The sequence below is a fragment of the Rutidosis leptorrhynchoides genome, chromosome 2, assembly GCF_046630445.1.
Source record: "Rutidosis leptorrhynchoides isolate AG116_Rl617_1_P2 chromosome 2, CSIRO_AGI_Rlap_v1, whole genome shotgun sequence".
Taxonomy (NCBI): Eukaryota; Viridiplantae; Streptophyta; class Magnoliopsida; order Asterales; family Asteraceae; genus Rutidosis; species Rutidosis leptorrhynchoides.
The window spans coordinates 695035720-695048648 of NC_092334.1; the positions used below are offsets into that span (position 1 = coordinate 695035720).

Genomic DNA, 12929 nt, shown 5'->3' on the forward strand with positions numbered 1-12929 from the left:
TTGGCTATGGAATAAACCAAAAATGATATCGGTGTTATAGTCCAAAAAGGCGTCATGTTTTTACCATAATAAACTGTGATTTTGTTGAAACTGAATATTTTTACAATAATACCCAACTCACGAGTGAGGGGGAGAATGAAAGTAATGACACTTTCAGTTGGATGACATGGGTTCCACATCAAATACCTCAAACACAAAACCCTGAATCACCTCAAACACAAGATCCCGAGCCAACATAAAACCCCGAACCTATACAAACTCCAACACTAAACCCCGAGCCAACACAACCAACACAAGACCATGAACCCACGGAAACTATCCCACCAAACCATGAGACCACTAAAACCTCCTCGAATAATGAACATCAAACCCATGAGGAACAAAATGACACAAATTCCGATGAAACCACCCAACGATATGTCTTACCTCAAAGAGTCAATAGAGGTATCCCACCTAAACGATACTCACCTGAAAAAGAAGCAAAAAGATCCAGATATCCTATGGCTAATATAGCACAGGGAAATCTGTCAAAAGAAGCTCATCAGTTTAATTCCGTAATTTACTCTAAACATATTCCAACTTCTGTTGAACAAGCTCTAAAATAAAAAAATCTGGAAAGAAGCAATGGAAGTTGAAATGAAAGCCTTGAATGAAAATAACACGTGGGAAAAATGTGCCATGCCTTAAGGGAAGAAACCAGTGGGATGTCGATGGGTATTTACGATAAAATATAAACCAGATGGAACTATTGAAAGATATAAAGCTCGACTGGTTGCGAAAGGATACACTCAGACATGTGGGATTGATTACTCTGAAACCTTCTCACCAGTTGCGAAGATTGATACCATTAGAGTTCTCTTTTCTATCGCTGCAAATGAAGATTGGCCACTTCACCAATTTGATGTGAAGAATGCTTTTCTACATGGCGAATTAAAGGAAGAAGTCTATATGGAAGCACCACCGGGATTCACTGACAACTTCAAAAACAGGGAAGTTTGTCGACTTAAAAAGGCTTTATATGGGTTAAAACAATCCCCACGGGCTTGGTTTGGGAGATTTACGTTATTTATGAAAAAATACGATTTCAAACAAAGTAACTCGGATCATACTCTCTTCTTTAAACGAAAAGGAAAGTTAATTACATGTTTAATCATTTATGTTGATGATATGATAATAACAGGAAATGATAAAGAGGAAATTTCTAACTTAAAAATGAACTTATTTAAAGAATTTGAAATGAAAGACTTGGGCAGACTTAAATATTTTTTGGGGATTGATGTATTACGATCCCAACAGGGAATATTTATCTGTCAAAAGAAGTATGTTCTTGATTTTCTTGCAGAAACAGGTATGATTGCAAACCAGCTGATACTCCAATGATTCCAAACCAGAAGCTATATATGAAAGATGAAGCTGATCTTGCTGATAAAGGGCAATACCAAAGGATGGTGGGAAAACTCATCTATCTTGCTCATACTCGACCTGATATAGCACATGCAGTTGGAGTTGTGAGTCAATTCATGCATCAACCACAGGTTCATCATATGAAAGCTGTAATGAGAATCATCAGATATTTGAAGAAAACAGCGGATCATGGAGTTGTTTTCAAAAGAAATAGACATCTAAGAACTCAAATATACACAGATGCAAGTTGGGCTGGTGAGAAAGGAGATAGAAAATCTACATCTGGATTCTTCTCATTAGTCGGGGGCAATCTTGTGGCATGGAAAAGTAAGAAACAAAAAGCTGTCTCACTTTCAAGTGCCGAATCAGAATTTAGAGGAATAGCCAAAGGAGTAGTCGAAGCTCTATGGATCAAAAAGTTGCTGACAGAGATTGGTTTCCCACCAAAGGAAGCTATTCAGATCTTGTGCGACAACGAAGGAGCCATTGCCATATCAGAGAACCCTGTTTAACATGACCGAACAAAGCATGTTGAAATTGACAGATATTTTATCAGAGAAAAGTTAGATGGCGAAATCATCTCACTCCCATCAATCAGAACAGAAGACCAGTTAGCAGACATCCTCACCAAATCAGTCAACGGTAGACTTTTCAGCGAAGTCCTCGGCAAGTTGAACATTGGAAACCCCACTATTCAACTTAGGGGGAGTGTTAGAGTACAACAACAACAATAAGTCAAATTACCATATTTGGTAATTTGACTTTTGGGATCAGAAAGTTATCTCATCATTTCCCATTTGAGACTAGTCACAAGATCATAACAAACAGCCAAGATAACGGGTCAATGGCAGCCTGCACTTCTTAATTTGCAAAAGGGGGTTACAAAAGTTTATTGTAGCCTTCCCTTGAGTAAAAGTAGCTGTTATAGGTTTTCATGTATAAAACACAAACCAGCTGTTTTTATTTTCTAATTCATTTTGTATCAATTCAAGCTTATAATCAATAAAACCGATCAATACAATCTTTATTTCTTGCAAACTAACATTATTATCTTGAAACAACGAACATAATATTCTGTATATACAATCAAAGTGATACTAATTCATGGCACTAAAACTAGGGGCATCCCACCACAGCTTTAGTGGATTCAAAGGGTCAAGAAGGTCACGCCCAAACCCTCCATCAACCGTTGCTTGCAAATATTGGCAAAGATAAGTAAATCATTGTTACATTGAAATAGTGAGTGGGCAAACCTATGTAGAAACCACCAACACTTGTCAAACTCACAATTTTGATTTCTTTGTTTGAACATAAAGACGAAGATAGACATACCAAAACAAGAATAACCTTGAAAATACTTTTCAAACGAACTAATAGGTTTCGAAAGTTTACTGGTACCTATTATTTCTATACCGTAGCATCCAACGTCACTATTTTTAGAACAACAAACACATACTAACCCACCTCTTACGTACAACCCATATATCGAGTACACAGTCTCAAATTAGATATAAAAATTAAACCACGACATTTTAGGTGACAGATTACTCCGATATCGCTAGGTGAAAACATCCACATAAACACAATGCATCTTTTCCTCATGAATTAAAAAGGAACTACTAATTTCAAAACATGTAAAATATTTTCTCTTTTAAGATAGTGGATATCTGTAAGTGATTGCATTATATTTAAGAATGAGATGAGACTAACAAGTTACCATCAGGAGTGTTCTCCACTATTTCAATCTTGACTCTTGAGATTGATCTGTGTTTCTAATATTGCTTCCTGCAATTGCTGATTTGCTGCAATAACTAACCATTCACAGTTTCATTAGTTTCACATACAGACTCATTACTTCACTAAACCAAAAAAAAAATATTAAAAAAATAATAATAATAATTGACATTATATCAAACACCTGGACTGCATTATTTAATGCCTTCTCCGAAATCCACCACAGAACGGCAAAAGATGATGATTGTGGATTACCTGAAATGCACCCAGGATTGTTTGGTGGACAAGGTCTAATCTTCCTGCAAAGCTCAATCAATAAATTAACCTTTTTCTAACACTAAAATGTAAAATTAATAAAATCAACAATATCCATTATCCAATCCAGTGATTAAGTTTTTGAATATGTGAAAATGGGCTGGTTGCGGTGGGAAATTGGGAGGTGGAATTAGGTTATTGATTGAAGGGATTGCAAAGTGAGGGTTGTGGTGAAGTAAATGTAATGATGACAATGGCTAATCAAAACAAATGATCTGATAAAACAATGTGAGGTTTTTATATTAGGGACTTGTGAAAATTAAAGGTGATAACTGTGAAATTTTAAATGGGGTTAATTGTTTGATTGTTGTGGTTATGGTTATTGTGTTCAATTGAAATTTATGGTTACCGTTATTGCTTCATTTTGACCCCATTTGTGAGTTGTATGTTTACAATAATAATAACCTAAGCTCATATATAAATATCGTATATAAATATATATTATGTAAATTACAAAGCAACTGTCAATATGTCCGAGTGGTTAAGGAGACAGACTTGAAATCTGTTGGGCTTCGCCCGCGCAGGTTCGAACCCTGCTGTTGACGATTTATTTTTTAATTTCTAAATATTAAATTCTTGTATCACTAAAGCTAGTGAAATCACTGGTGGAGCGAGTTTGTTTAAACGAAAAAACACAACGATATGTTTTAAGTATTAAATTAATGTAAATCTATATAGTCTAATAAACCTCTAAAATGATGACATCATCATTAAGTTAATTTACCATTTTCTTTTCATAATAATGATGTCATAATTATATATTAATTTAATTAAAAAAATAATACAAAATTTTTTTATAAAAGAAAATATTATCTCTTCTAAATTGTAATTTTATTTTTCTAAAAAAAATTAAAAGTCATTTATTATTATTACTAAAAATATAAATATAAATAGTCAACTTTGAGCGAATTTATGTTTGTAAAATCAACGACAAGTTTCTTAATCGATATCCGTGATTCCACGGGGCAATAAACTAAAGGACTTTAACATTTATGTCTGTAAAATCAACGACAAGTTTCTTAGTCGGAATCCTTGTTCCATGGGGCAATAAACTAATTGACTTTAACAATTACATTCACTTAATACCTAAAACATATCATTAAACTGTTTCGTTTAAATAAACCCGTGTTTTCACGGGTCATTTCACTAGTATATACTAAAGCCATTTAATTTAATGATCCTTGAACCACGGATTTTACAAACATATTGATGTAATTAACTTGGTTAGAATAGATGAACTACATTTATTCTTCCAACAACCTATTACAATTTTCATCACAATTACTATTTTCATTTTCATAATAGCATACACTACAACCTTTTTATTGAGACATGTATTACGCATATATGTAACGTAATTAATCATCTAAAAAAACTCATACTTAAATAATAATAATTATAATTATAATAATGATAAAATTTGCTTAAAAATTGAGTATTATATTTTGAATAATAATTATTAGTAATAACAAATGCCTCTTGAATTTTTTTAAAAATTAAAATGCAATTTTTGTATGAAGATAGTACAATATACTTTAAAGCTTGTACATGTGTTCATGTGGTGTTTATTACAAGATTGTACATATGGTCATGAAGTGTTTTATCATAATGTTTTACATAATGATTCAAATATTGTACATATAATCATTGGGGTGTCATAAAGTTGTACATAATGCTTCAAACATTGTACATATTATCGTGGAGATATTTTATCATAAGTTTGTACATAATGTTTCATATACTATATAATTTTTTTTTTTTACAATTAACATGTTAATATTCTTATTAAATACAATGAATTATTTTGGTGACATCATCATGAGAGGCTTAAAATTTTTCTTTTTACTTTTAAAAATTTTCTAAACATGAATAATCCTTAATTATTTTATGACATCATTATTATAGAGATTTATTAAACACTATAGACTTTTACACAACTAATATGGCTTTGAAACAGTTCTCTTTATGACTTTTACTTAAAATAAGTTTCGGTTGCTAGCTCTTCTTAAGAAAGCTATCAAGCCTAAACCACCTATTAAAGCGGCTCCGGCTGCAAGTGAACTGTATGCGGTGGTCCATGCATCTCATTGAACGAAATCCAAACTTGTTATGTCTGTAGATAAGCCTATTCGACGTCCAGGTGTTCCAAAATAATGTAGATGTAATTTTAAACCCTGCATCTTATCATCATTCAGAAGATATCTTTAGTCCGATGATCCCCTTTCATTAGAGGTAATAAAATGGGCAGTAGATTTAGTAACACGAAAAACAGGTCAAAATCGATTTGGATGAAAAGGGCAACTTTATTATAGTTGGGTTGACCCAAAATACTTTTCGGTTGACCCAAAATACTTTTCGGTCAAAATTCTTTTTCCTAATCCTCACTTATTCGAATACAGCTTGGAAGACTTTTTGCACATTTCCTTTTTTGCTATTTATTTTTTTTTTTTTTTGAAAAGCAAAAATATTATTATTATTATATGGAATATTACAATACAAGTCCCTATATGCTTTTATACAATGCTATAAACGAAACGGATCAGCTGAGAAAATATGGAATAATTATCTGGACTTATGATCGGGGGAGACGTAGACTAGATAACACTACGAGGGACGAACTTGCGTAAAAGAACAACAAGCGGGGAAGGAGGGGACAACCGTGCCGATCAAGCGACTACAAAGTTGACACACAACCAACCCATTTAATCTAACCCACATAGGCTATATAGAATAACGAAACCATCCCGATTTGAATTAAGTTATGTTAACCGACGCCTATGCGGTTTGAAGGAGGTGACACGTAAAATGGCGGGTTGAGTAGCCATTGATGCCAATCGATAGGTGTTTTCTTCCGTGAACGATTTGAGATCCAGCTAAAGCTTTGAGATTGGATCTCGGAGATTATCACAGCGGGGTTCCATATTTTTCCGGAAAAAATCTTTAAGTTCCTATGTTTCCAAATAATGTAGCACGCAATCCATTTAGCAGCTTGCCATATTGAAGAACCAATGGAATTATGTGATATGCCTTGATCCGAGATGATGGCATCATTGATGTTAGAGATACTTATGTTGTTTTGATTCCACCAATCGAGAAATTGTATCCATATTGAAGATACTTTTTGACAATTTAACAACGCGTGATCAATGGTTTCAATTTGGTGCTCACATAAGGGACATAAGATGGTGTGAAGGTCAATTCCTTTTTTATCGAGTTCGCTTCTAACCGGGATTTTTTGTTGAACGGCCCTCCATGAGAAAATGAATATCTTTTGTGGAACGAATTTGTTTTGAGGTAGTGAAAGGTTTCTAGAGTTTGTGCCGTATTTAAGCTTATTGATCAGATTTGACAGTGCTGCTGAAGTGTAGATGCCGGATGTGTCAAGGGAACATTTCCATGAGTCGGGGCGATCTGAAATAATAACAGATGTTATTAGGTTGTTGAGCTCCGTGAGATAATCCTTTGCACGACCACTAGGAGGGCGGGACCAATCCCAATTACCGATCGAGGTAGAGTTAACGTTGATTATTCTATCAGCAACAGTTGCTTCTTTGCGGGATTCCAACATGAATAGTCTATGAAATGTATCTTTTAAGCACTCAGATCCGATCCATATATCATGCCAGAAGCTTATTGATGTGCCATTTCCTATGCGCTTTGAAATCGAGGATGTGAAGGTTGTGCCTATATTGTCAGCAACTTTTCCAGCTTTAATAATCTCTTTCCAAATGGTGCGACCTGAAATGTTCCTGCATAAAAAGTTAGTATCCAACCCTCCCCCCGGCCCATAAATGCTTTTGATTATTTTTACCCATAATGCATTATCTTCGTTTTTAAAACGCCACCACCATTTACAAAGTAATGATATGTTTTTAGCAAAGAGGGACCCCACGTTTAAACCCCCACAATCGTATGGCAAAATTATTTGGTCCCATTTGATCCAATTAATTTTATTATCGTTTGAAGATCCTCCCCAAAAGAATTTCCGTCTTTTAGATTCAAGTACCTTAAGGATAGCGGATGGTGCATGAAATAAGGAGAAGTAGTATAATGGGATACTACTAAGAATTGATTTGATGGTCGTAAGTCGACCTCCGAAAGAAATAGATTTAGCAGCCCAATCTGAAAGCCTTTTGTCGAATTTCTCAACGATCGGCTGCCACGAGGAGGCGTGAGATGTGGGTACACCAATAGGAAGTCCAAGATAGGAGAACGGGGTATGACCCGCAGAGCAGTTCATGTAGCAAGCCATTTGTTCGGTTTCGGTCGTAGATGTACCTATACCGTAAAGTTTGCTTTTACGGAAGTTAACTTTGAGGCCTGAAATATTTTCAAAACATTTTAGTAGTTTGGAGATATATTTGGCGTTTCTTTTATTCCATTCGCCGAAGAAGATTGTATCATCAGCATATTGGAGGTGTGTAATATTGAGATTGTCATGTCCGATCTTTAATCCTTGCAAATGACCATTGGCTAATGCTCTTTTGACAAGTATGTTAAGACCTTCAGCAACAATGATGAACAGGAATGGCGAAATGGGGTCACCTTGTCGAATTCCCCTTTCAGGGGAAAATTCTTTGGTGGGAGAGCCATTGATTAGTACAGAAATAGATGATGACCAAAGGCATGCCCGAATGAAACCAATCCATTTTGGACCAAAACCCATGAAGTGCATGGTTTTAAATAGAAAGTCCCACTCAATGCAGTCAAATGCCTTTTCGAAGTCAACTTTAAAGATTAAACCTTTTTGTTTTTTACGTTTTAATTCATCAATTATTTCGTTTGCAATTAGGACACTATCTAGGATATTTCGACCTTTGAGGAAAGCTGATTGTTCACTACCAATGATTTTATGAATGACCATGGCAAGGCGATTGGAGAGTATTTTGGTGAGAATTTTATAGTAGCTACCTATTAGACAGATTGGGCGATATTCATTTAATCCGATTGGGTTGGGTTTTTTCGGGACTAATGTGAAAAAAGATGCATTACATCCTTTAGAGATTTCTGAGTTTTCCCAGAACCAATCTAGAGATTTAATGAGGTCGGTTTTAATCAGTTCCCAATGTTTTTTAAAGAATCTCATGTTGAAACCGTCCGGCCCAGGAGCTTTAGAGCTATCGCAATTACATATGGCTTCCCATATTTCTTTTTCGTTAAATTTAGCTTCTAGGAGTTGATTGTCCAAGGAAGAAATGTATTCAAGATGTGAAACATGATCGAAAGGGCATTCGTCACGTAAGTGTTTGGATCGGAAGATGTTGTTAAAATAGGAATATGCTTCTTGTTTTATTAGATTAGGATCTTCAGTCCATGTACCATTAATTGAAAGCCCGTGGATGTTGTTTTTACTTGTTCTTCTTTTGATATAGTTATGAAAGTATTTCGAATTTTCATCACCCTCAAGCGCCCATTTGATTCTAGATTTTTGTTTAAGCATGTTTGTTTTCTTTTTTTCTTTGACGATGTGATGCATTTTTTCATCGATCCATTTTTGTTTTTCAGTTTCGGATAAAGGTCTAGTTTCGGCGGTTTGTTCCCAATTATTACATTCAGTAAGATGATCACGTATTTGGGAGTCTAAGTTATCAAGTTGATTACTATGTTTTTTAAGTTCTAATTTAACGTTTTTTAGTTTGTTACGGAAAATGCAGTCAGGCCTATTCCCACTAATTGGGATCAACCAAGCCTTTTCTATGATGGTGTCGGCATCTTTTAAATCTAGCCATGTGTCAAAGACACGTATTGGCTTAGGGCCAGAATCGAGGAGGTTATTTCTTAGGATAATGGGACAGTGGTCAGAAAGGTCCCGATCAAGAGTTTTGGAGGATGTGTTGGGCCAGATAGTGAAGATGCCATCGGAAATGAGGAATCGGTCAAGTTTACTAAACTTCATTGTTTTTTCACAAATCCTTGTGAACCTTTTACCGCCTAAAGGAAGATCAATTAATCCAGAGTTATTTATAAAGTTATTAAAATTATCTGCCCAATTTTGATTATACTCTGTGTTCATGCGTTCTGTTTTGTTTCTTACTTCGTTGAAGTCACCAAAAACAATGTGTGGGATATTAAGGGAGTTAGTAAGGGATGAGAGTTCGCTCCAAAGTCTAAGTTTTTTTGAATGGGAATGGGGGCCATAAACATTAATGAAGGCAATTTCAGAGTCATGACCCGCCCACGTGCCACAAATTGCAAGAAAGAATTCACCCTCAATAGCATAGTTGAACGAAAAGATATTAGTATCCCAAATAGTTAGGATACCTCCGGAAGCACCATCCGAATCCTTTTGGACGAATTTAAAATCAGAATTACCCCAGAAAGATTCAATGGTGTTGTCACGTGTTTGGCCGCATTTGGTTTCCTGGAGGCCTAGAATTGATGGTTTTTCTTTATAGCAAATACGTTTAAGCCAGCTTATTTTACCCGTTTGTCCAATACCCCGAATATTAAGAGAAATCGTACACATGAGAAAAAACTTACAGAATCGATGTGACGGAGGTGGATTCATGGGTTGTTGCGACGAATCCCGATGCTTTTCCCGAATTCGAACGTATCCAAGCTTTTGCTAGAGGTAGAACCTGTCTTTTTAGTCTTTTTTTTATGTACCATGTCCATATGAGATCCCTTCGAGAAGTAGGATGTGCTACCACCACCGTTAGACGAGGACTTACAACGTTTAGCCAGTTGAGAGATTCTAAGCTTTTGGCCACTTCTAGCTAGATGTTTGATGTAAAGCATATTGGATCTAGGTCTTTTAAAATCTGGGTTTTGAGAGGTGTTTTTTGACTTAATGATAGGTTTGGCGATGGTGCTAGAAATTTTTCTCTTTTTAGAAATTTCTTTACCCGTATAGAGTAAAGGTTCGAGGTTGAAAGGATCGGAATTTGTTTGTTGTGTAGCGTTAGGGGCAGGCATAAAATTTAATGGAGAGTTGGATTGAGGGTTTAAAGGGGTAGTACAGGGGGTGTCGTTTGTGGTATGGTGAGGGAGGGTTTCGGGAACAGAATCTGCATGTTCTTGTGTCATTATTGGTGAGCATAAATCATTTGTTAGAATGTGTTGAGGTGAGCTGTCCATATTAGATTTACCCGAGATGTGGCTAGGTGTAACAGGGGTATCATTTACATGATTCGATGGGCCGTTAATAACAGTGTTGGGCTGCGGGATTGCAAGGGTATCCTCTCTTGGTGGGTTTGGGGGGGTATTGGTGGTAATGGGCTGCGTGATTACAGTGGACTCCAAAGGGATGGTTTTTGGTTTTGGTTGATATGAGGTGGTATTATATGGCCTTGCTGTATTAAAATCAGGAATAGGAGGTGGTTCAATTGGATCAGTTTCATTCGATGGGCTAGTTTCTTTTGTAGAGCTAGTATTATTTAAAACAGTTTCGGGATTGGAAGGATTATGGGTGTGAGGGTTTGTGGTGTCAAAGTGGTTGATGGGTTTCGATATGCTAGGAGATTGGAGAGATTGGTTATCGGCATTATTATTAAAGGGACGAGTATCCATTCGTTTAGAGGAATTAGAGGAGGTTTGGTGAGGAGGCGTGGGATCGTGGTTGTTGTTACGGGTGGTCTTTTCAGCGTTTCCTTCAACTCGATTTTCACAATCCAAGTGGGACTCTTCGTCAGAAATGTGATCGTCCGAAAGAATTTCATCATCCCAATTCGATGAATTATCGATATCACCATAAGTGTTAAACATAGAAAAGTTTTGAACTTCAATGATGTAAGCCTTAGATTGATTGACGTCACCGGGGTTGATAATAACTTGGCCGTTTATCGGTGAGAAATTGTTTGTTTTGATAATTACCGAGCCATGCGATAAATCTTGGTTGTTCTTATTGGTTATAGAGCAATTAAACGTTTCAATTACCTCGCCCCAATTTTTTGCTATGTCAATGAATGTGGATTCTAACCAACAAGTAATAGGTACCCCGAATATGTTAACATAAACAAGTCTACCAGAGGTTTTGTAAATTTCGGGATCCCATGGGTTTATATCTTCAAGCCATTTCCATAATGGGTGTTCCGAATTGTTAATCAAGTCTAGGGCCGGGTTGGGTTCCTCAAATATAAGCATTAGATCATGCCCGCCCAGGTATTTGATAGTAAACCCACCAAGGTTTTCACTTTCACATATTTCATTAAAATATTCAAGGAATTCAAGATCTTTAACTTTGGCAATAACCGCTTGACCAAGTATTTGGATAAGATCATCATTAGAATTTACCTTAATCGAGGGGATGCCGTAGTTTGTAGCCTGCTTGTTTAGGACCACTTCTTTGAAATTCCTTTCGTCTACAGGTGAGTTAAATGCAACCTTAACATTGTTCCTAGAACCCGATTTTGCATTGTTAGGCTGTGGAGCTTGTTTCTTTCCTTCGGGATCACGGGCCTTGTATACTTTGAGTAAATTGTCACCCGCAACAATGAGACTTAGTCTCCTCGCAAGAGAATCTTTGTGGTAATCTGGAACGTCTAAGAATCTAACAAAACCAAACTTCCTTCCGTTTTTTAAGGTCTTCCTGGGGATGTAAACTGTAAGACCCGTGTATTTTATTGTGAACATGTAATTATAAGTGATTCGGATGGTGGGGTTTCGTTACATAATTTAAAACGAGGAAAGAAGCTGATCTGGGCGGGTACGCGCCGCGCGACCCACTCGCGCGCCGCGCGAAATCGAGCTGACAGCTCACCTCTTTTTTATTTAATTTATGGCATGGGCATTTTGGTAAAATCACATGGAATCCGAACTAAAGGCCATAAGATCAGTTTGTGGAGTGTTATAGCTTCATTACCACCAACCTTATCTCCTTCCACCTAAACTTTAGAGAGAGAGAGATACTTAGTGAGAGAAAGCTTGAATCAAGGAAGAAGGAGGCGATTTCGGGTCGAATTGCGAGTTCTAAAGTTGTTCATCTAGTCACTAGCTACGTGGTGATTGTGGCGGTAAGTTCTAAACCTAATTCCTTGTTGTAAATTGTTTAAGGGTTAGGGTTTGGAGTAAAGGATGAACATCAAACCCATTTATTAGTGATTTTGGGGTGTTCTTGGGTAAATTGTGTCATGAAGACTAAATGGTAACTAACCTAGGGTTTCATAGTACTAATTGATGTTTATGAACCCTAATAGGTTAGTTAATTACTAGCACACATTTATATAAGTAAATGGGTGTATTGTCTTTAAATTGGTCAAATGGGTCAAAATGGACCTAGGATAGTAATGCTTGTGATTAATGCACAAACCTAGCGTTAAAAGTTGTTTTAGGACCTAACTTGGTTAATGTTAGGGTTTTTGGCGAAAGATGACCCGATTTTAGGGTTAAGTGTTAAAATGGGTCAAGATGAGTAATGTTGACCTAGTTGGGTTAAATTGGTGAAAGATGACCCAAAGGGTGTTAACCTAGAGTTCATTCATGTGTTTGAGGTTTTGTAAGTGTTGAATTGAGTTGCTAGTCATTAGCACTCTTATGAA

At 36.2% G+C, this 12929-nt stretch overlaps 1 protein-coding gene and 1 non-coding gene across 2 annotated transcripts; one reads left to right on the forward strand and one right to left on the reverse strand.

The window, feature by feature from the left end:
* Nucleotides 1-3916: 3916 nt before the first annotated feature.
* Nucleotides 3917-3998, forward strand: TRNAS-UGA (transfer RNA serine (anticodon UGA)). Its single transcript has one exon. It is a non-coding gene; the product is annotated as a tRNA-Ser (tRNA).
* Nucleotides 3999-6007: 2009 nt separating this feature from the next.
* On the reverse strand, nucleotides 6008-12024 carry LOC139890396 (uncharacterized). Its single transcript, XM_071873282.1, has 2 exons — nucleotides 9934-12024; nucleotides 6008-7202 (listed from the first exon to the last, which is right to left on the reverse strand). Exon 1 carries the CDS (start codon nucleotides 12022-12024, stop codon nucleotides 9958-9960), a length of 2067 nt encoding a protein of 688 aa, XP_071729383.1. The 3' UTR covers nucleotides 6008-7202; nucleotides 9934-9957.
* Nucleotides 12025-12929: the final 905 nt, after the last annotated feature.